This window comes from Dipodomys merriami, unplaced genomic scaffold (genome assembly GCF_024711535.1).
Source record: "Dipodomys merriami isolate MVZ:Mamm:240054 unplaced genomic scaffold, mDipMer1.0.p SCAF_136, whole genome shotgun sequence".
In the NCBI taxonomy this organism is placed as follows: domain Eukaryota; kingdom Metazoa; phylum Chordata; class Mammalia; order Rodentia; family Heteromyidae; genus Dipodomys; species Dipodomys merriami.
In genome coordinates this window covers 1718736-1742960 of record NW_027202671.1, presented here as the reverse complement: position 1 = coordinate 1742960, position 24225 = coordinate 1718736, and the positions used below count along the sequence as shown (strand labels likewise).

The 24225-nt window shown below is 37.8% G+C and overlaps 1 protein-coding gene across 1 annotated transcript in view; it reads left to right on the top strand.

The window, feature by feature from the left end:
- Nucleotides 1-24225, top strand: part of Eif2ak3 (eukaryotic translation initiation factor 2 alpha kinase 3) — a 73253-nt gene that overhangs the window by 22477 nt on the left and 26551 nt on the right. The window contains exons 3-9 of the mRNA XM_070019650.1: nucleotides 13098-13292; nucleotides 15907-16040; nucleotides 17616-17853; nucleotides 18053-18215; nucleotides 18983-19123; nucleotides 21032-21154; nucleotides 23001-23221. Of these exons, the coding sequence (XP_069875751.1) occupies nucleotides 13098-13292; nucleotides 15907-16040; nucleotides 17616-17853; nucleotides 18053-18215; nucleotides 18983-19123; nucleotides 21032-21154; nucleotides 23001-23221 (1215 nt within the window). The remainder of the gene's footprint in view (nucleotides 1-13097; nucleotides 13293-15906; nucleotides 16041-17615; nucleotides 17854-18052; nucleotides 18216-18982; nucleotides 19124-21031; nucleotides 21155-23000; nucleotides 23222-24225) is intronic.

Here is a 24225-nt window from a genome sequence, read left to right as displayed (position 1 = left end):
TGGGAGAAGATCTTTACTAGCCATACAATGGACAAGGGTCTCATATCTAAAATATACTTGGAACTCAAAAAAAAAAAAGCCAGTAAGACTCTTATCTCCAATTAATCACACACAAAAAAAGCAGGAAGTAGAAGTAGAGCTGTTGCTCAGTGGTAGAGTGCTAGCCTTGAACAACGGGACCCTGAGTTCAAACTCCAGGACACACACACACACACACACACACACAGCACGCGCACGCACACACGCGCGCACGCGTGGAAGAAACAGCTAGAGGCATGTCTCTACTACAGAAGCATGCCTCCTCGAGATTCTGAGTTCAAACTCATACCAACAAAATAAATAAAATTATAGAATTGGATTGGAATCTCTAAAGATTGAACATTCAAATTTTTCAACTTCCCCTTTTACTAAACATGCAAGTATGTAGGGGGAGAGGGGGAACATACATTCATTGCAAATGGCCTTTAGGCACCTATCTTATTGCCTCTCTGCTTGCTGGTACAGTCCTTAATGTTTTCTTACCCAAAAGGTCTATAAAATGAAGTGCTCTGTTGCTTTTATGGTGTTTTATTATGTCCATGAGAATTACTGGCAAATAAGAGAGATTGACAGTGCCATTCAGAACAAGTGTTTTGTATCATATTTTGAAGGAACTGCTTTCTGCAGGGAAGTTGAGGTGCCTAGCGACATAGATCTCATTTACCACTCCTTCCTCTTGACAAAGTATCTACAAACTTCCTCAAAATAATGTTGATACAAAATTGAGCTGAAGGATGAGTGTGTGTGTGCCTGTGTGTGTTAGAATGAATGGTGAAACTAAGGTATGCTAATGATCATCCTGGGTGCTGTAACAGGTGTGCTCTAGATACTAAGCCTAATATTATTGACACTTAATAGTAGCTAAGAATTTTGCTTTTAATTTTCAGAAGGACCTCCCGAGATGAAAGTTGATTTGCTTTCTTCTAGTAATTTAAATGCAGATTCAACCCTTGATAAAGCACTGAGATATTTCCCTGTAGTTCCTCACTGCTTGCCTTAAGATTAATAATAAACAATAAATAATTTGCTTAATATTTTTTAGGGGTTGTGTGGTTAGGCTTTATCAAATCTCAGTAGAGAAAGTATTCTTCAACTGTGTTGTTTTTGGAACACAATAATGAATGCAGGAGTCTTTCTTATCTTTATTAAAAATTCCTTTATGAAGTACATTGTATTTGTGTGTATATACTAATTTATACTTAGACAAATGCCTCTATCATTTTCTGCTAAAACACCCTTGCTTTTTCTTTTAAAAAGAACAAATAACTATTGTTACGTCTATACTTAGAGTTTGGGGTTTTGTTTTATTTTTGGCATGGTTCTCCCCCCAAGGACAAGCCTTTCTGTTTCAGACAGGTGCAGAAACAGACAAACACAGTGAAGGGTTTCTCCATCCTCCCCTCTGCTCTGTAGCCTACCTTCTTCTCAACTGTGACCTTAGAGGAGTGCAGTTTTTTTTCTATACAAGGTTTTCCTATGTTTTCCAAGCTGGACTCCAACTCTATATCCTCCTGCTTCCTCCTGCTTCAGGACTGAGATTACAGACAGACACCATTGCACCTGGCCCAACCTTTTATCCTTTTGGACCTTAAATACATTTGTATCTTACGTGTACATTAGTATACAAAACATAGGGCATTTTGAGTCTATGTTATCTAAAATGGCAGTCTATTTTGAAGAGTGACTGTCAATTATGTAGTAAGCCAGTATTTAAATAATTGCTTTAGTTAACTACTTTTCTTTTAATTATGGACATGAAACTCTGCTTTGATTTAATTTTATTAGTCCCTTGGAGCTTGGCTAAAGCTGTGAACAAAGACAATTTATTTTAGCATGTGTATTGCCAAGTGAGAAATTGCTTTAACCCTATATTTTAGGAAATAGACATTGCTTTTCTACTTTATAGATATATATTAATTTAGGTAAAGATAGAGATCATTATTAAAGTCATTATTCTTTCATCATGAGTATGAAAGATACATTTTAAAAGCTATTCTGTTAAGTTTCTTTATGGCATGTTGTAGGTTGACTTAAGGAAAGAGAATTAAATTACATTATCTACTTGGTATTTCTTTGTTCTGGAGGTCAGTTCACAGTCTTTGAAGATGGTAAACACAAAACCATTTCTGGGTAGGTTTTTTTTTTTCTTTTTCTTTCTGCATTTTTTTTGGGGGGGCGGTCATTGGGTTTCTTTTAAGCATGTCACTTGGAATGCATTCTAATAACTAGATCTGCTAAAAGATAGCATATGCCCTCCTATAGATCATCTAGCTAGCTGTTAACCACAATCCCTCCTCCCTAGTCTCTAAGGAATGATTTATAGGGATCCTTTTTTCTTTCTTTCTTTCTTTCTTTTTTTTTTTTTTTTTTGCCAGTCCTGGGGCTTGAACTCAGGGCCTGGGTACTGTCCCTTAGCTTCTTTTGCTCAAGGCTAACATTCCACTACTTGAGCCACAGTACCAACTTTGGCTTTTTCTGTTTATATGGTACTGGGGAATTGAACCCAGGACTTCATACATGGCTAGGCAAGCACTCTACCACTAAGCTACATTCCCAGCTCAGATCCTGTACTTTTATCAGTGCTCCTTTTATTGCCCCATTATAATAATTTTAGTATTTTCAAGGAAATAAACAGTATTTTCACAATACAACAAATGTGGAACAATGTTTATTAAATCACAAAGTATAGTTGTTTATTTAGTCAATTATTTAGTGGCATGGGCAGTTGTTTGTTTTGAATAAGAGTTATTTTATGTCCTACGTATAGGATATCATTCTAAAGAATTGAAATATAGGAAATTATTACTGCTCAATTTTCCTTTGTGTTCATTTTCTTTTCTTTTTTTTTTTCTTTCTATTAGTCATGAGGCTTGAACTCTGGGCCTGGGTGCTGTCCCTCAGCTCTTCAGCTCAAGGTGAGCACTCTACTACTTGAGCCACAGAGCCACTTCCAGTTTTCTGGTGGTTAGTTGGAGTTACAAGTCTCATAGACCTTCTTGCCTGGGCTGGATTTGAACTGCAATCCTTAGATCTCAGCCTTCTGAGTAGCTAGGATTACAGGCGTGAGCCACTAGCACCCAGCTATGTGTTCATTTTCTTAAGTGATTGATGAGTGGTTTGTAATCTTTCAGACTTTCTATGTTATAATCAAAGAATTTTAGAGCTGATTTGGAATTTCTGATAAAAACTGTTAGCCAGGGCTGGGAAGGTGGCTCAGTGGTAGAGTGCTTGACTTGCATGCATGAGGCCCTGGGTTCAATTCCTCAGCACCACATAAGCAAAAAGAAAAAAGCCAGAAGTGGTGCTATGGCTCAAGTGGTACAGTGCTAGCCTTAAGCTGAAGAGCTGAGGGACAGCACCCAGGCCCAGAGTGCAGGCCCTACAACTGGACCCCTTCCCCCCCCCAAAAAAAATGGTAGCCATTTGAACTATTCCACATTAATTAGTCTTTTTGAAGCTTTTTTTTTCCTTTCTAATAAAAAAAAAAAAGGCTTGCTAGGGTGTCCAGGCATCAGCCTTAAACTTGTCATTCTCCTGCCTCAGCTTTCCATGTGCTGGGATTTGAGGCTCTGTTGTTAGATGGGTATAATAGATCCATAGTAGAGAAATAAATAATTTGCATGTCATAATTAACCTTTCTGTCTGTTCTCCCTTTGTCTTTACCTTTGGAGCAGATCTTTGACTTCTAAAAGTTCTTTTCTTTTGATATTTTACATAGAATAAAATAAGACATGATGACTTAAAAGTAGTCAGATATCTCGGGATTAAGAATGAAAATTATAAGTCAGGTGCCAGTGGCTCACACCTATAATCCTAGCCACTCAGGAGACTGAAATTTGAAGCCAGCCCAGGGAAGGAAAGTCTATGAGACTCTTATTTCCAATAAACTCAGAAAAAAATGGAAGTGGGGCTGTGGGCTCAAGTGGTAGAGTGCAAGCAAGCCTTGAGTACAAAGAGACTCAAGGGTACTGTTCAAGCCCCAGGACCAGAAAAAAAAAATGAAAATTTTAAACACACACACCACCACCACCAGAATACTAAAATTAATTAATTCATTCATTGGTATGTCAGTACTGAGGCTTGAACTCTTTCAGAGGAGAGGTCTGAACTAACCAAGAACATCCATTACCTTGAGAATTGACTGATAACCAAACTGAGAATCTAGCATTTGAAAATAAGAGAGTGGCTAAGTGCTGACGGCTACTCAGGCAGCTGAGATCTGAGGATCACATTTGGAAGCTAGCCAAGGCAGGAAAGTCCTTGAGACTCTCATCTCCAATAAACCACCAGAAAACTGAAAGTGGCGCTGTGGCTCAAGTGGTAGAGTGCTAGCCTTGAGCTGAAGAACTGGGGGACAGCATCTAGGCCCAGAGCTCAAGCCTCATGACCAACAACAAAAAAAGAAAAAGAAAAAAAGAATGAATTGGTATTAATGGGGCTATATGGATTTGATCACTTTCCTTCCAGCTTCTCTATTTGCTACTAGATGTGAATACTTTATACAAGTTTTTCAGGCCCTATGACTGACAAAAAAAGTTTTTAAATAGAAATACTTTCACTATTAAAACTAGCTTATAAGGAAAGTGCTACACTGAGACAACATCATGATTCATTAGTCCCATTGAAAATCTCATAGCAAAAGAGAACATCAGAAATTCTTTTCATGGGGCTGGGAAGGTGACTCGGTGGTAGAGTGCTTGCCTTGCATGGATGAGGCTCTGTGTTCGATTCCTCAGCACCACATAAACAGAAAAAGCCGGAAGTGGTACTCTGGCTCAAGTGGTAGAGTGCTAACCTTGAGCTGAAGAGCTGAGGGACAGCACCTAGGCCCAGAGTTCAGGCCCCACAACTGACCCAAAAAACATCTTTTCTTTTGATTGTGGAGGAATTGGGAATAAGTTAAATCAGGAAGCCTAGTGCATACCCAAAGTGGTGCAAACATGAATTAAGAGACAAATGTACATACCTTTGAAAATAGTTGTCAAGAGTGATTATGACAAATGAAATAAGTTAATGTGAGAAATTTTATATAAAAAAAACCCAACAACACAGGCTGGGAAGGTGGCTCAGTGGTAGAGCGCTTGCCTTGCCTACATGAGGCCCTGGGTTCGATTCCTCAGCACCACATAAGCAGAAAAAGAAAAAAGCTGGAAGTGGCGCTGTGGCTCAAGTGGTAGAGTGCTAGCCTTGAGCTCAAGAGCTGAGGGAAAGCGCCCAGGCCCAGAGTTCAGGCTCATGACCAGACCTGAAAAAAACAACAAAAAAAAACCAACAACAGTGAAGTGTTAATGTTTATTCTTTAGTGAATGGTGGGTGGAGTCAGGGACCCAGATAATGAGGCTGGGTGAGGTTCGATGAGCACCCTGTGTTGATTTCATATTGCCTTGATTTTATATATGGATATATGTTGCACACATCAGTTTGCAAATCAACCAACATCTCTTGGATAGTAATTGTTCTGGAAAAAGATAGTTCTCAGATAACAAAAAAATCAACAAACACCTTTTTGCACTTTCAGTTAAATATTTATTGTTCATGCATTTTACAAGTTCCTAGTATTGCTGAGTTTTTATTGCTTAGTTTCTTGGAATCACCATTATAAGCATGAGTTTTATAGTATCCTAGATGGGCTCAGCAGCTAAGTAGGGGCATGGGCCACTGTAGAAAATATTCTAAGGTAATTGCTGTTTTCCATCCTTTTTCTTCAAGATCTTTATTAATTCATTTATGTCAACCCTTGGCATGTCTGTATTTTGCCACATTTTTTCTTCTCCCTTTCTTCTGTTTAAATGAAAGTGTTTCTTAGCTTGTGCATGGAATGTGGCTTCTGTAATTGTAAATTCCCTTTCCCTCTTTCTGGATATGAAAAACACTGGTCTCACTAAATCAAAAGGGCCATTTTCAGTTTTCAGTTTCATTGTGCATGGTACTTCCAGATGCAACTTTGGGATTGAGAGTAATGTCTGAGCTACTAACTGCAAAAATGCTTTTTTATACAAATCTGGTTTCCAAAGCAGAGTAAAGATTTTTCTTGATAGAAAAATTCAAGCTAAGGAGGAATGTGATAGAATTAGAAATCACTATTTTGTTGCCTTTAATTGAATAGTAGATCATTAATATAAATATGGTTATAAAAATTGATATGGAGCTTTCTGAATGGAAGGATCGGTCTGACTCCCCTGAATCCACAGATTGGTAGTAATTAATTTAAAAGTCAAACAGACATATGATACCTCATAATATAACACAAGAGTGATCAAACTTTTTATCTAGGCTATATAGTAGATACCTTAGGCTTTGGAGAGTGATATGGTCTCTTGCAACTAAGGCCTTGAAAGTGACCTTAGATAATAGACAAATGAATTTATGTGCAGCTGTATTCTAATAAAACTTTACTTACTGAAACAGTGACTGGAGGAATTTGGCCCAAGATTTACAGATGCATAATATGGTAGGAAGTTCCTAGTGAAGGAGAAAATGTAAACCCGGGTAGGAAGTAAACCAAAAAAGTAACCCAAAAGACCACGTGGAAGAAGGAATGATTTATTGCCAGCAGAGCTGACAAGGCCAAGTTCTCAAGGGGAAAGAGAGAAAATGGCGTCTTCTGGCGCTTTAGAGGCCCCTTTTTATATCAGAGGCTGGAAGTGGGAGGTGCCTCACCTCGCTGCCTTCGAGGGCAGAGATTAGGCCTGTTGGGCGTTTCCTTACACCTAGTAAGTAGTACAGTTGTGAGCTGTTCCTGTCAAAAAAGTTGACCATATATCGAAGCTCCACATCGAATCACACTACTCAGGAAATACAAGAAATAAAGAAAACTCTTGACTGTGGGAAATTGTATAGGAAAGAGAATGTGAATTCTTAGTTCTTGAGTCTAAAGGAGTCTCTTGGTAAGGGGTAGGGGTGGGGTGGTAAAAGTAACCTCCTTTGGTCTGTCTTAGGCCATATGAAATGTAATATGTAGACTGAATTCCTCATTGTAAATTTAATTTTTGAGACAAATTTGAATATTCAGTGCATTTATCCTAATAAGAAACTGTGGAATATGTAAACAATTGATAAACTGTTGATAATTGTTAAAATTAGATAAATACATGAAAGATTATTATATTGGTGTTTTTAGATTTTATTTATTTGTTTTGTCGGTTAGTCATGGGGCTTGAACTCAGGGCCTGGGCGCTGCCCCTGAACCCTTTTGCTCAAGACTAGTGCTCTACTACTTTGAGCCATAGTCCCACTTCTGGGTTTCTGGTGGTTGATTGGTGAAAAGAATCTCCTGGACCAGCCTGGTGCCGGTGACTCACGCCTGTAATCCTAGCTACTCAGGAGACTGAGATCTGAGGATCATGGTTCAAAGCCAGCCCGGGCAGGAAACTCCATGAAACTCTTATCTCCAATAAACCATCAGAAAACCAGAAGAGAGGGGCTGGGGGTTTAGCCCAGCGGAAGGGCGCCCGCCTGGCGCGCGCAAGGCCCTGGGTTCGGTTTTCAGCCCTGGTTTAAAAAAAAAAAAAAAAAGACATATAAAGAAAACCAGAAGAGACACTGTAGTTCAAGTGGTAGAGCAATAACCTTGAGCTGAAGAGTTGAGGGACAGAGCTCAGGCCCAGAGTTCAAGCCCCACGACTGACAAAAAAAAAAAAAAGAATCTCCTGGACTTTCCTGCCTGGGCCAGCTTTGAATCCTCAGATCTGAGCCTCCTGACTGAGTTGTTAGGATTACAGGCACAAGCCACCAACATCTGGCATTTTTTTTTGGGGGGGGGGTCCGGTCGTGAGGCCTGAACTCTGGGCCTGGTCACTGTCCCTCAGCTCTTCAGCTCAAGGCTAGCACTCTACCACTTGAGCCACAGCACCACTTCCGGCTTTTTATTTTCTGCTTATGTGGTGCTGAGGAATCGAACCCAAGGTCTCATGCATTCAAGGCAAGCACTCTACCACTGAGCCACCTTCCCAGCCCTTTTTAAAAATATTTTATATGCTTGAACTTTTTCATAGTAAAAATAAAGTTGAATGTATTATCCAAAATGTATGTGCATATGTTTGTATGTGTGCTTATGTGTCTGGGTGTAAGTGAAGGAACAATGGTTGCATAGAAAATAAGAACTAAATCAATTCTTTTTCTCATAGAACGAGGAACTTTTGGCATTTTTATTACTGATGGTATTCATTTTAGTAGCAGTACTTCTTGTTTTCCAAAGTTCTTTCTTCCTCTTGAAAATTAGAGCTAATATTTTCATATTCTAAATTTACATAGCAATCCCTGATTATGTGTGCCCCTTCATATTCACTGTTCCACTTGATTTTGTTAAGGAACAGAAATTGAATTGCTTGACTAAACTGGGTGGTGATTACACGAAGACTACAAATCCTTGGTACTGTTTGCTAGCCAATGTAGCAGACTTTATATTTTAAAATTGCAAATAGGGAAAAACAAAGAGAGGAAATAAACAGGCAAACATGAGACTTTATATTTTTTTAAATGACCAAAGGGAAAAGCAAGTCCCTTAATTACTTTGAGATGCAGAGCCTCAGATCAGAACAAATAACTGTTTACATGGACAAATCACTGGAATGTGAAAATGCATCACCATAACCTACATTTTTTTTCTACCAAGAGATTTGCAGCTGACTGTGAGTGACTCATTCCTTCACTTAGAGGATGAGGTAATGCTATTGTGAGAGGTGATGTCATCTCTCTACCTGAACTGCATACATATATATCGCTTCCCAGGCTCTCAAGGAAAAACACCATCTGCTTTCACATATGCAGCCTGACACATTACTGAGATTGGTGCAAAGGTCAGCAGCCATGTGTATGACTCATCAACAGCCAATTAATGAAGAGTAGCTATTTAAAAGTGAACTTCTAAAAATCATAATCCATAAGTATGACATAATGATTCAATGTTGAATCATAATTTTTTTGTTATTTTATGTCTGGTGTTTATTCAGTTAATATTGATGAGGTTTAATATTTAAATTAAGGCTAATTGCTCAATATGTTCAGTCATCTCAAACCTTCTTGGTTGTTTAAATTATGTTTGTTTTTAATTGAAGTTTCTTTATTTTTAAATTTTTTATTGCTATTATAATGGCAATATAAAGAGGGTTTACAATTACATATGTCAGATAAAGAGTACATTTCTTGGGCTGGGATGTAGCTCAGTGGCAAAGCACTTGCCCGGCCAGTGCAGTGTCTGGGTTCAATCCCTAGTGCCAAAAATGAAAAGACAAAAAAAAATAGTTTGTTTAAAAAAAAAACCAAAAACTAAATGAGTACATTTCCTTTTGGACAATGTCACTCTCTTTTTATTTTTTGGAGATGTGTGGATTATTCTTCAAAGAGGACAAAAATTTTAGTCCCCTTCTAGTTTGACAGTTGCTTTTTGTAGCTAAGAGCCATTTTGTTCCCTAAGGATCTACTACCACTTTAGGGAAAAAGAGATTGTTGGTGGAAGGAGAAACAATTCGAAATAAATGTTCTCTGCTGACCATAGATCACTATACCTGCCTTTCTTTCCTTGTATACCTGCTTTCCTGTTTGCACTTAACCTGGTATTACTGCTGATTTGATCAAACAATTGAAACACCTATTTTTTAACTTTGTCATAATTTGAATCTACAGTTCTAGTAAATATAGAAATCCTAACATACTGTGGAAGATAGAGAATTATAAATACTTGATTCTCTAACTGATAATGTAGCTCAAAATGGAAGATAATAAGGTAAATACTGTGTCCTGTTGTTGTAGAGTATGAATGTTGTGATGTAAATTTGTTTTAATGACAACTTCAAGTTTGAACATTATACAGAAGATAAAAAGTTCTAATTTTTAAAAATCTTTTCTGTTATCAAGAAATAAGAGAAAATAAAGGATAAAATAGTAATGCTAAAACAATAATGAGATCCATGTCAATGTTGTTTGAGAACTTGTTAAATATACTAAGTTTTTTTTTTCATTAAGAAGTATAAGTGGAAATTTTTCAGTGCCAGAATGGTGATAGACTTTCAATTTAATGGTATAGTCTTCTGCATTGAATTATAGAACTCTTGCAAGGGGCTTAAGTACCTTTCTTGGGCTTGTGCTCTACCACTTGAGCCACAACTTTAGCTCTGCTTTTTTGCTTTTGTTTAATGGAATCTCTTGGACTTTTCTGACTTGTCTGGAGATCCTCTGGAGTTCAGCCTCCTTAGTAACTGGAATTACTAGCATGAACCAGTGGCATCTGATGTTGAGTACCTTTCCTTTCTTTGTAACTTTGAATAATTACAGCAACTCTGAAAAGTTACAGCAATCATAATGATACGAATAGACAATCAGATTTGCCTGCCCTAACTTAGTTGTTTGACTTATCACTTACATGCACTGTGTTCCAAAAAATGTAGTGGTGGAGCTCACTGGACACTGATGAAAGTGAACTACACAACTCATGGATAGAGATGGGAGAGAGGGAACAGAAAATGTATGAAAAGAGGGGCTGGGAAGGTGGCTAAGTGGTAGAGTGCTTGCCTTGCATGCATGAGACCTTGGGTTCGATTCCTCAGTACCACATAAGCAGAAAAGGCCAGAAGTGGCACTGTGGCTCAAGTGGTAGAGTGCTAGCCTTGAGCTGAAGAGCTGAGGGATAGCACCCAGGCTCAGAGTTCAAGCCCATGACCGACAAAAAAAAAAAAAAAAGAAAGAAAATGTATGAAAGGAAATATATTCATTACCTAACTCATGTAATTGTAATCCCTCTGTATATCACCGTTACAATAACAATAAAGTAAATAATAAAAACATAATTTACTGATAGGAAGCAGCTGAAAAACTTGTCTATATCCAATGCATAGAATAATTGTAACTATTAAAGAAGTTATTAAAAATGTGCTGTGTTCTTTTGCTTAGTCATTGCACTCCTTGTATGTCTGCCACCTTGACACTTCTTGTATAAAACATTTGGAAATGAATTCAATATACATAAATATGTGTGTTGAATATTACTCCTGAAAACATTGCAGTTCTTTAATCTCCTTATATTTGAGTTCTGTCAAATTATTTAATAAATGTCCTTTTTTTTTCCCCCAAGGTCGATCTTAGAACTTGCTATGTAGCTTAGACTGGCCTTGAAATCAACAATCCTCCCTGTCTAAACTTCCTGAGTTTGGGGGTTACAGGCATGCACCACTATACTCAGCCTTATGATAATAAAGCCTTTATAATGTTTTTTTATAGCATCTTCTACCCATAGTTCAGCATCTAGTCTTTACATCATTTATATGTCATTAGCCTTTTCTGATCTGGTTCCCATAGCCTTCATCTTTTTTTTATACCATTGATATTTTTGGAGAATAATCTAGCTGCTCTTTTATTAAAGAAAAATAGAAGTTACCTCATCACCTCATCATTCTTGTGCTTGCCTGACAGTTCACTCTGATCAAGTTAACTTCTAGAAGTACAACATAAGTTATGGTATATCTCCCTAAAGGGAGCACTGCTATCTTGAATGGATGGGATTAATTTTGACTACCTAGTAAAAGTATTGTCTGAGATGTTCACTGTAGAATTCTGCAGCCAGATGCCAGTGGCTCACACCTGTTATCCTAACTACTCACAGGCTGAGATCTGAGGATTGCAGTTCAAAGGAAGCCTTGGCAGGAGAGTTTGTCAGACCTTAATCACACACAAAAAACCCCCCAGAAATAGAGCTGTGGCTCAAGTGGTAGAGTGCCAGCCTTGAGCAAAAAAAGTTAAGGGACAGTGACCAAGCCCTGAATTAAACTGGCACACGTGCGCATGCATGCACATGCACATACACACACAATACCATTGTTTTATTTTCTTATAACTGACAAGTAATAATCTATAGGGAGACATTTAAAGCCTGTGTAAATATTGTACTCCTCATCAACATTTCTACCTGTAATTAGCATTTACATAATTGCTGATTCTTGCCTAATCCAGTCTTTCTGGTTACAAAAAGCTAATTTTTCCAACTCTAACCTTCCCTTCTCATACTGTATGTATCTGTGTTTTACTGGTACAGCCCTATGCACTTCAGAGAATCCACCATGAAGCCCTGTTGCTCTAACTTCCACTAATATCCCAGGCCTGACCAGCCGCTGTCAGCTAATTCCTGCCTCTGTCTGCACTTCCTGTCTCCACCATCTCCTCTCAGTCTGTTTATTTTCTTTGTGGTTCTTCTATTGTGACCTGTACACTTCAGCCTAAGGATTTTAAAAGCCTGGTTTCCAGCATCAGCATAGTTTACCTGCTCATGTTGAGATCTTTGTCCATATGTTACTTTCTCAGCAGGATCTAACACGAGCTGTTTATTGACAGCCTCTTCCCCACTTCACCCTGACATTTCCCAGGCCCCTTTTTCATGTTATACTTTTCCTGCTGTGGTATATATCACCTAACAGGCTGTATTAACTTACTTACGTTGTTTCTTCTGACACAATAGCAGTGACTTTTCTTTGTTTTGCACAGTGGGCTAACCATCAAGACTGTACCAGGTATATAAGTTGACCCTCATAAAGACTGTTTAAAGAAGCAAGAACAACTGACACATAAACCCAGGAAGCTTAGTTCTCAGCCATCTAGCTCATAGCAGATTTGAGAAAATAAATAAAAGAAGGAAAGGAATACTGCTTGAATCAGCATCTCCAAACCTATATTCCTTGGGTTCAAGTCCATGACCATAATTTGACTAGATAAAATAGGTCTAGAAAATACTGTATGTGCTATCCATTTGCCAAAAAAATCATTGAATATGTGAATAGCTATAAGAACAACAGTAACCTTTTGACATTATTGGATTCCTAAACTCTCTTTTGGAAACTTATCTACCATAGAGGTCCTCTTGGCTCACATCAGAGTTTGAGATAAACCATAGTGAACTGTTATATGTAGGCCCAAGGAGTAATTAGATGTTTTTTAAAATCACTTTTGGTTGATGGACCCAGCTTCTTCATCTGCTCCTCAGAAGGAGGCTGGAGTATATGATACTGAAGATTCAGGCTCTTAAGTATTACTCTTAATGTTATGGACCTTTTCAAAGTTAGCTTTTGTTTTAGGTATTTGGGAATAAAATGATAATTCCTTCCCTGGATGGAGACCTCTTTCAGTGGGACCGAGACCGGGAGAGCATGGAAACTGTTCCTTTCACTGTTGAATCCCTTCTTGAATCTTCTTATAAATTTGGAGATGATGTTGTTTTGGTTGGAGGAAAATCCCTTACTACATATGGACTCAGTGCATATAGTGGAAAGGTGAGTAAAAATGTATTTATTTGGGGGAGATCAAAATAAGTTGGGATAGAGGAAATAATTTTTGAAACTATACTATTGAGGTTTATTATCATTTCCTCCTGGGGATAGCACTTGTTTTAACAAGAAAAAAGTAAAATAGAAAGGGGAAACTGAATTTATCTAAGAAAAGAATAAAAAGCAATGTCAGAAATAGTAGAAGGGAGAGAATGAATGTGATCTGTGTCAGGTGCCCTTTTCATACTTTATTGTCTGTTTTTTGCCAGTCCTAGGGCTTGAACTCTAGGCCTGGGTGCTGTCCCCTGAATCTCATAGCATACAAGGCTAGCATTCTACCACTTGTGCCACAACACCCCTTCCCAATTTTTTTTTTGGGGGGGGGGTCAGGTCATGGGGCCTAAACTCTGGACCTGGGCGCTGTCCCTCAGCTCTTCAGCTCAAGGCTAGCACTCTACCACTTGAGCCACAGCGCCACTTCTGGCTTTTTCCTTTTTGTTTGTGTGGTGCTGAGGAATCGAACCCAGGGCCTCATGCATGCAAAGCAAGCACTCTACCACTGAGCCACCTTCCCAGCCCTTCTCAATTTTTTTATTAGTTTATTGGGTTTTCCTACCTAGACTGGCTTCCAACTACTATCCTCAAATCTCAGCCTCCTGAGTAGCTAGGATTATGGGTTTGAGCCACCAGCACCCAGCTCATACATTATTTTTGTTGTTGTTGTTTTTGTTGGTCATGGGGGCTGAACTCTGGGCCTGGGTGCTTTTCCTCAGCTCTTCAGCTCAAGGCTAGCACCCTACTACTTGAGCCACAGTCCCACTTCCGGCTTTTTTATGCTTATGTGGTGTGAGGAATCGAACCCAGGGCCTCATGCATGCGACGCAAGCACTCTACCACTGAGCCAACTTCCCAGCCCCTCATACATTATTTTTGAAGCTTCAGAGTATTACTAAGGGTTACAAGATTTATTCATATTTTGACAAGGGTAGAACCCTGCAAAGATAAATAATAACCCTGATGATATCCCAGTTCATTGGTTTATCTGGTATGATCATATAAAAAGATAATCCAAAGGGAAAGCTTAAACTCATCTTACGGATGAGAGAACTAGGCCTTTAAAAAGGCTCAGAAACTTCCCAGGTCAGATGTATTTTCTTGGGATATAGTCAAAATAGGATCTGCTTCTAAGATTGCATCTTGCAATGCAAATTCATTATTAAAATCGTCCTTTTAAAATGACCAAAAAGTCTTTTTTTGGGTCCGGTCGTGGGGCCAGAACTCTGGGCCTGGGCGCTGTCCCTCAGCTCTTCAGCTCAAGGCTAGCACTCTACCACTTGAGCCACAGCGCCACTTCCGGCTTTTTTCTTTTTTGCTTATGTGGTGCTGAGGAATCGAACCCAGGGCCTCAGGCATGCAAGGTGAGCGCTCTACCACTGAGCCACCTTCCCAGCCCCCAAAAAAGTCTTTTAAACCCTTAGTATGTGAATATTTTGTATATAATCTTACTCTTTTTTTTTTTTTTTTTTTTTTGGTTGGTCCTGGGGCTTAAACTCTGGGTCTGGGCTCTGTCCCTGTGCTCTTCAGCTCAAGGCAAGCGCTCTACCGCTTGAGCCACAGTGCCACTTCCGATTTTTCTGGTGGTTTATTGGAGATAAGAGGCTCACAGACTTTTCTGCCTGGGCTGGCTTTGATCCATAATCCTCAGATCTCAGCCTCTGAGTACCTAGGATTACAGGCGTGAGCCACCGGCGCCTGGCTATAAACTACTCTTAAATAAGGAAACATAATGTGATTTTTAACTTGAACTATTCCTCAGCTAACTGTTAGGCCCATAGCACCTTCTTGCACTTGCAGTGTTTTGTTGCCTTTTTGACCCACCTGTATCTGTGTTGTATTGAAAAGGCTATGATAATTCCATCTTTTTTTTTTTGAGCAAGCATGCACTTCAAGATTGAAGTTTGCTTTCATGTTCTCGTCTGTAAAATAACAGTTTTGAACCCCATCATCTGGTTCTTGTTGGATGTGCTACTGCAAAATTTTGATACTCTAGCAGATATACTTTCTTTGTAAGGATTTACAAGTTTGGGTTAAAATATGAGTCTTCTTTGTTATTTCAGTGATATTTTGGAGGTATTCTAAGTTTGAAAGCTATTAGAAAAGGTTCAGTTTTGGTTTTTTGTTTTTGTTTTTTTGGGTCCAGACATGGGCCTGAACTCTGGGCCTGGGCGCTGTCCCTCAGCTCTTCAGCTCAAGGCTAGCACTCTACCACTTGAGCCATAGCGCCACTTCTGGCTTTTTTTTTTTTCTAGTTATGTGGTGCTGAGGAATCGAACCCAGGGCCTCATGCATGCAAGGCAAGCGCTCTACCACTGAGCCACCTTCCCAGCCCCTCAGTTTTGGTGTTTGTTTTTTTTTTAACCACACACTTTTGTTATATGGAAACTGTGAGATTGACTTTCATGATGTAAATCTTAGGAGTTAATCATGATATTTCTTAATAGGCACTTCTACTTGGGCACATTTCCTTAATTTCCTCTTTTTTAAAAGTTCTAGACATTTTTTAATGTCTCTGATCTCCTGTGGCTTATGTCCTTTGCTCAGTTTACATCTGCCTTTTCAGGTGAGATATATCTGCTCAGCTCTGGGGTGTCGCCGATGGGATAGTGATGAAATGGAAGAAGAAGAAGACATTCTGCTGCTGCAACGCACCCAGAAAACCGTGAGAGCTGTCGGACCTCGTAGTGGCAATGAGAAGTGGGTATAAAGAATGACAGTACTGAGATGAGATTAATGATGCTTTTCATGGCACCAAATTCTTTGATTGCAGAAGACAACAATCATGTATGAGAGTTGGTCTGCGTGACTCTGTAGTTCTCTATAGTTTCATAGTTTGGGTCTTTATTACTATTTCGTTTTTGCAATATTAGGCATTGGACCCAGGGCCTCACATATGCAAGACAGGTGTTATACCACTGAGCTATATCCCCAGCTTCCAATTTTAGGACTGCTATTTTACTTTCCTTCACTTATTTAGTCTCTTACTTTTTGTTTCTTTAGATAATGAATTCCTTATGTAATTTCTACACTTAAAGATAGGATTAAAACATAAGATATTCCAATCCTCTATCATGTGCCACATTTTTTAAACTTAATATTAAAGTTTTAAATTGCCTGAGTAGTAAAAATAACCTTAGATCTCATCTTTATCTTTTGAAAGTGAACCAGTCACTCAGATTTTTCCCAGTCTGATGCAATATGATTCCATTGTTTTTCCTGAAAACTGTTTCCTCAAACCCAGTTAAAAATTCATTGATTCTTTCCACATTTGGTGGGCCATGAATAGGGCTTTGCATGTGCTGACAGCCTGACCTTTATCCTGATGGGATTTTGTTTTCTTAAGGGTTCTGAGTGTTCAGTGGGAACTTAGTCACTGTAAAAGCAAAAGTACAATTTAACAATTCAACTACCAGAATAGAAAGAGTGTAGTTCCAAGAACCATGTTCTTAAGTATATTTTTTTCACTAGATGGCAAAGTTCTTAACCCATTCTATGATAAGACATTATAATGGCAATAGTTAAGTGACCTTTCTATTTACTAACTATAGAGGAATCCTTACTATCACTTTATTAGCAGTGCACTAAAACTTAGGAAAGAGTAGATGATTCGCCACAACTTAGAGATCTGATACTGGAGGTAAGATGGTGAGGGGAGCTGAAGTTGCATCTTCAAGGCCATGTTTTCACATGATGCTAAAGTTGATTCATTCTTCTGGCTTTTTACATTGGTTAATAGGGATGTGTTCATTTCTCTGCACTTGAATGAAATGTGCTCAGGTTATTAAGAGACATGGTAAGACCTGACACAGGTGGCTCACATCTGTAATCCTGGTTACTTAGGAGGCTGGGATCTGAGGATTGCAGAGCAAAGCCAGCCCAGGCAGGAAAGTCCATAAAACTCTTTATTTTCTATCAGCCACTCAAAAGCCAGAGTGTATGCCACCTCGTTTTAAGGGGACTTTGTGTTGAAGAGACTCATTCTGACTTGTAAGTGTGAACATTTGTTAATTTTGGGGAAAAAAACATCTGATCCGTACCATTGTCTGTCTGCCCACAACTCTAAGAACCAGTTTTTCTAGTCTCAGATAGGGTTCTCACAGGCCCTCTTGTGGCACGAATCAGCAAGACACCCTCTGCCAGAAATTTATATTGATTTGTTCAATTTTTCATCACAAAATTTTAATGCTTGTTTCTTTAGTCTAGAAGTATTCTGTATTACTTAGTCCCTTTATTTAAGTGTAAATTTCTAAAACACACCTTTGTAAATTTAAGGTGGAATTTCAGTGTTGGCCACTTTGAACTTCGGTATATTCCAGACATGGAAACTAGAGCTGGCTTTATTGAAAGCACCTTTAAGCCCAGTGGAAACAAAGAAGATACTAAAATTATTTCAGATGTGGAAGAACAGGAGGCTGCCATGCTGGACACGGTGATTATAAAGGTCTCAGTTGCTGATTGGAAGGTTATGGCATTTAGTAAGAAGGAAGGACATCTGGAATGGGAGTATCAGGTATCTAACACCCACTGAGAGCTTATAAATGTTTTCTCCTCTCCTACTTTGATCATACTTACTGGTGGAGTGAAGTCACTAACATTTTGTGTCCTCAACTTATTCTCTATGCTTTAAAAAAAATTAATTGGTATTTTATGAATTAGCACTACTGAAATACTGCTTTAATTATTTGAAATTTGTTTTCATTTTTGTTTAGTTTTGTACTCCAATTGCATCTGCCTGGTTGGTTAGGGATGGCAAAGTTATTCCCATTAGTCTTTTTGATGATACAAGTTACGCATCTAATGAAGAAGTTTTGGAAGATGAAGAAGACATTGTAGAAGCTGCTCGGGGAGCCACAGAAAATAGTGTGTACTTGGGTGAGTATAATACTTGCAGAATGATAGTACCATTGGCATACTGACAGCTGTACTGTGTTGTTATTTTATTTCTTCCTACTTAGAAGTACCTATCATGGTTTTATTTCCTTAATCTATTCTTTGATTTAGATAGCCCTTAAATTTATATTTTAATTTCCATTTCTGCTATGTTTCCATTTATCCAGTTCTGAAACTTAATTATAGTTTGTCCTTTTCATCTCATATCTATATTAGAAGGGTTTAGAAATGTTCTTATTGTACAACGTGATATAAAATTATTTAATATGTCTGTCTACAATTTGAAGACAATATATACTGTCTATAATTTGTATTTCCATTTGTATTTCCATGTTTATTATTCTCCCACCCTTGTCTTAAAAATTAGGGTTTGGGTCTGGAGGAGTGGTTTAAGTAATAGAACACCAGCCAGGCAAACAATACTAGAAAATACTTGGTCCTGAGTTCAAACCCTGGTACCAGCATAGAATTCAGACTCCATGAAAAGCAAGGATTTTAAGAAATAAGTGTCATACATGTGGTATGAGAGTATTTGAATGATTAGCTATAGTTCTAGAATTATATGTATTCAGATAAACATTAGTAACCATTAAGTTAAATTCAAGTGCTCCAGGCTTTTCTATTCTATGAGCATATACATACAAAAAAAGTAAGTAGAGTTAATCATATCCAATAAAAGTGAACCTTTTAAAAACGATCTTGCATAGTTGATGAACAATTATTAATCAGCAATGTTCTGGTTGATTCAGGAATGTATAGAGGCCAGCTGTATCTGCAGTCATCAGTCAGAATTTCAGAAAAGTTTCCAACTAGTCCCAAAGCCTTGGAATCTGTCAATAATGAGAATGCAATTATTCCTTTGCCAACAATCAAGTGGAAGCCCTTAATTCGTAAGTGATCATAAATTTCACAACTACTGCTAAAATGTTTATGGACCTAATCCTGTCTTTTCATATTTGAATATTGCAGACATAAGCACTATTATACACTTTATATTCTACCAATAAATTGGGAAGGCATTACAGATATTTAATAATGCATTTTGTCATTCAGAGCATTTTTTCTGGGAAACAGCAGTTGCTTCTATAGAAATGAATGTTTTTTGTTGTTGTTGTTTTGTTTTGTTTTGTTTTGAACTCTGGGCCTGGGCGCTGTCCCTCAGCTCTTCAGCTCAAGGCTAGTGCTCTACCACTTGAGCTTTTTTTTTTTTTAACTTTGAAAGGTTTTATTGGCCTTAATCTTCCTCACAAAAGTTTTGAATCAGCTTTTTTCTTTTTGCTTATGTGGTGCTGAGGAATTGAACCCAGGGCCTCAGGCATGCAAGGCAAGCGCTCTACCACTGTGCCACCTTCCCAGCCCAGAAATGAATGTTAATTCTGTACAATTTAGAAAAATTTGTAGTGATTTAAAATAAAGTTTAGCTTTTAACATATTTATAATAATATTTTGGGTAAAAATTATCTAGATAGCATATCATATTATTTGAGATATAAGTGAGTTGAATATAAACAATGTGTTGCCCTCTCCTTTAGTGATCTTTCCATAACTTTTTTTTGTTTTTTAATACACAATTGCTTCTTTTTTTATTTTTTTAAGTTTAAATTTATTTTTAGATAACATACTAGAACATAAAAATTTTACACATTTGTGAGATATCATGGGATATTTTAATATATTATAAATTTTATAGTTTGAATATATACAAAATTTTTTCTTTTTAACCATTTCTCGCTTCTTTATGGTAAAAATACTCAGAGTCCATTCTTTTAAGTTCAGTAAATTATTATTAAAAATAATAAAGATTGTTGGGTGCTTGTGGCTCACACCTGTAATCCTAACTACTCATATCTCAATATGAGGATCATGGTTCAAAGCCATCCCAGGCAGGAAGTCCATGAGACTCCTATCTCCAATTAACCAGCAGAAAACAGGAAGTGGTGCTGTGGCTCAAGTGGTAAAGCACTAGCCTTGAGCTGAAGAGCTGAGGGACAATGCCCAGGCCCAGAGTTCAAGCCCCACAACTGACCAAAAAAAAAAAATTTAATTTAATTTTAAAAAATGTGTCTCCAAATGCAGTCACAATCTGAAACTATTTAAGGGTTAGAACCTCAACATAGGATTTTTAAATTTTTGGGGCTGGTCCTGGGGCTTGAACTCGGGGCCTGGACACTGTCCCTGAACTATTTTGCTCAAGAGTAGTGTTCTACCACTGAGCCACAGCTCCACTTCTGTCTTTTTGGTAATTAATTGGAAATAAGAACCTCCTGGGCTTTCCTGCCCAGGCTGGCTTTGGACCTCAATCCTCTAATCTCAGCCTCCTGAGTATCTAATATAATAGGTGTAAGCAACTGGTGCACAGCTTCAACATAGGAATTTCAGAAAGACTGAATTCAGCCCAGAACAACCACCATCCTCCAGTCACATACCCAGCCTCCAAATGTCTTAAGACTTCTCTCAGCTCTCCAAACAGGGCTTAACTTGCTCTTACTTCTTGGCTTTCCACCTTAATTGATGCTTTAAATTACTTATTCTATATTTATTTGTTTTATGTTGAGATGGGGTCTCACTATGTTACTTAGGCTGGTTATATAATTCCTCTCACCTCATCCTTCCAAGTATGAGACCTCAAGTGTGCACTACCATGCCCATCTTCATAGCCTATGTAAGATTGTCAATAGCAGCAACCTACATCTTATATCTTTGAGCTGAACTGTGGTGAGATACCAGTTTATTCAAAGAGTGAACATATACATTTTCATTAAAGTCATCACAATTAATATTTTATCATTGTCTTTTAGATTCTCCATCTAGAACGCCTGTCTTGGTAGGTTCTGATGAATTTGACAAATGTCTTAGCAATGATAAGTTTTCTCATGAAGAATACAGTAATGGGGCACTTTCAATCTTACAGTATCCTTATGGTAAGTGTGATTATTCTTTTTTTTTTTTTGGTCCGATCGTGGGGACTGAACGCTGGGCCTGGGCGCTGTCCCTCAGCTCTTCAGCTCAAGGCTAGCACTCTACCACTTGAGCCACAGCGCCACTTCTGGCTTTTTCATTTTTGTTTATGTGGTGCTGAGGAATCGAACCCAGGGCCTCAGGCATGCAAGGCAAGTGCTCTACCACTGAGCCACCTTCCCAGCCCAGTGTGATTATTCTTGATTGAAAATACTGAGCTTTATTTATCTTACTAAATTACTTGAAATTAAATAATGGAACTCAAATGAAGGGAAGTTGATTGGCGAATAGAAAAATATTTTGGAGGGCAGTTTTGTTGGGTTGTGACTAAGAATAGGAGCTCCAAAGTCTCAGTTTTCTCATATACTAAGTTGGGCACACTTAAATTCCCTGTGTCTCATTCTTATCTGTAAAACAAGAATGAGAATTCTACTGTGTATCCATTGGGTTCTTAGAAAGTGTAAATGAGATAGTGGATGTAAAGTCTCAATTATTACTGTGCCTGGCACATCATATATGTCAATAAATAGTAACTCTTCTTGTCATTAACTCAGCCTCTGTGGTATAAAGTATATAATTGTCTACATAATAAAGAAAAACGTATTTCCAATAGAGCTACATGAAAATACTATAAAATGAAGATATTTTAACTTTTTTTACTCAAATTAGTGCAAAAGTTTAAAAATAGGTGAAATTTAGCATGAAGTAAATTATTGTGAAGTAAGCAGCAGGATCTTTTGGGGGGGGGGTTATTTGTTTGGTTCTTCTTTTGTTGTTTTTTTTTTTAGTTAGGAAATGGTCACATATGAAAAATTTTTTAACAGCAAAATGTTTCACATATGCTCAAGTTTGAAAGTTCAAGGCCAGCCTGGTCTATGTAGTGAGAGACTGTCTCAAAAAAAAAATCCTCAGATCTATATAAGATAAAAACACATGTTCCTCATCTATTATCTTAGATTCTAGAAAATTATTATGTAATTTTAATCAATATTTTAAAAGCAGAAGGCTCTGAACTAGAAATAGTAGCCTTCATTTGAAACTGATCAACAGACAAGGCTAGAGAGAATTGTATATTACAAAACAGAAGACAGAATTCATCTTATAGCCATTGAAAATTGAACCAGAGAGCATCATAAGGATGTTTTCTTAAAATTTTTAAGAAAGATGCATTGTAAAATTTAGTATTTTATTGATCCCAAGTAAAAAAAGAACAAACCATCTTGAAAGAATCATTAGTACTAATTCTTAAAGAATCGAATTGTGGGGCCAGGTGTGATGGTACACATCAGTAATCCCAGCTACTTGAGAGGGAGAGATGGGAGGATTACTGTCAGCAAAAGTGTGAGACTGTCTGAAAAATAAACTGAAAGCATGGCTGGAGGCCTTGAATTCAATCCCTAGTACCACCAGAAAGGGAAGGGAGAGGGGGAAGGACAAAGGGAATGACAAAAGGAGGAAGAAGATAGTAAAAGGGGAAGGACAAAGGAAAGGAAAGGAAGAATTCATTATAATAAGTATGTAATGAATGGAGTGAATCTCAAAATTGTTTTATAGTCTTACCATTTCATATAAAGAAAAAATATAAGGTGCTTGTAAAAGATCAATGACTATATTAAGAAAAGAGAAAAAAATGAGGCAAAGGAAGATATTTGATATATGCTAAAGAGATTTTTTAAGATAAAGAAATGATACTTTAAGAAAAGAATTACTAATATAAGGCACAGAATTTAGATTGTTTTTAACAATTAAAGATGGGTACGTTTGGTATAACTGAAAATGAAAAACGTTTAATTTTTTTTTTTTTTAAAGATAATGGTTATTATCTACCATACTATAAGAGAGAAAGAAACAAACGGAGCACACAAATCACGGTTAGATTCTTCGACAACCCAAATTATGGCAAGAACATTCGTAAAAAGGATCCTGTTCTTCTCTTACACTGGTGGAAGGAAATCGTTGGAACTATTCTGTTTTGTATCGTAGCCACAACTTTTATTGTGCGCAGACTTTTCCACCCTCAGCCTCACAGAGTAAGACATGATTTTTTTTTTTTATTTTATATTTTGTCAGTTGTGGGACTTGCATTCAAGGCCTGGGCTCTATCCCTGAGCCTCTTTGTGCTCAAGGCTATTGCTCTACCAGTTGAGACACAGTTCCACTTATGGTTTTTGAGCGATTTATTTGGAGACAAGAGTGTCACAGCAACTTTTCTGCCAAGGTTGGCTTTGATCCCCAGTCCTCAGATCTCAGCATCCTGAGTAGCTAGGATTATAGTTGTGAGTCACCAGCACCCAGCAGACATGTTCTTTTATAATCAAATATATTTTAAAGCATTTGAAATACAGAAAACTATGTTATTATGTAGGGAAAAGGGTAAATGTACTTAAGTTTTATTGTGAAATCATTGCTGCTTGTAGAGTGGTACATACTTAGTGATGAGACTGTACTGAGAAATACATCAGACAGTAGAAAACATTGCAGAAAGGAATATAATTCCAGGATGTAAAGGACATAATTCCATTAGATGATATAGCTCATTGTTCCTAGGCTTCAAAATTATCTAGTATATACCTCTGCTTTGTAATATCATAGGCAGTTGGAACCCAATGGTAAGTATTTGTGTTTCTAGACATGAGAAAAGACCCAATAAAAATATAGGAATGTTTGGGCTGGGAAGGTGGCTCAGTGGTAGAGCGCTTGCCTTGCATGCCTGAGGCCCTGGGTTCGATTCCTCAGCACCACATAAGCAAAAAGAAAAAAAAGCCGGAAGTGGCACTGTGGCTCAGGTGGTAGAGAGCTAGCCTTGAGCTGAAGAGCTGAGGGATAGTGCCCAGGCCCAGAGTTCAGGCCCCACGACCGGACCCAAAAAAAATATATATATATATATAGGAATGTTTTAGCTTGATTATAATCTAGCAGGACCATTGTCACATATGAGGTCTGTTGATGATTGAGCTGTCTCTCATACCTGTTTCTTCACTTCCAATCACTTCTCAACCCACCACAGTATGGTTTCCATCCCTACCATTCCATG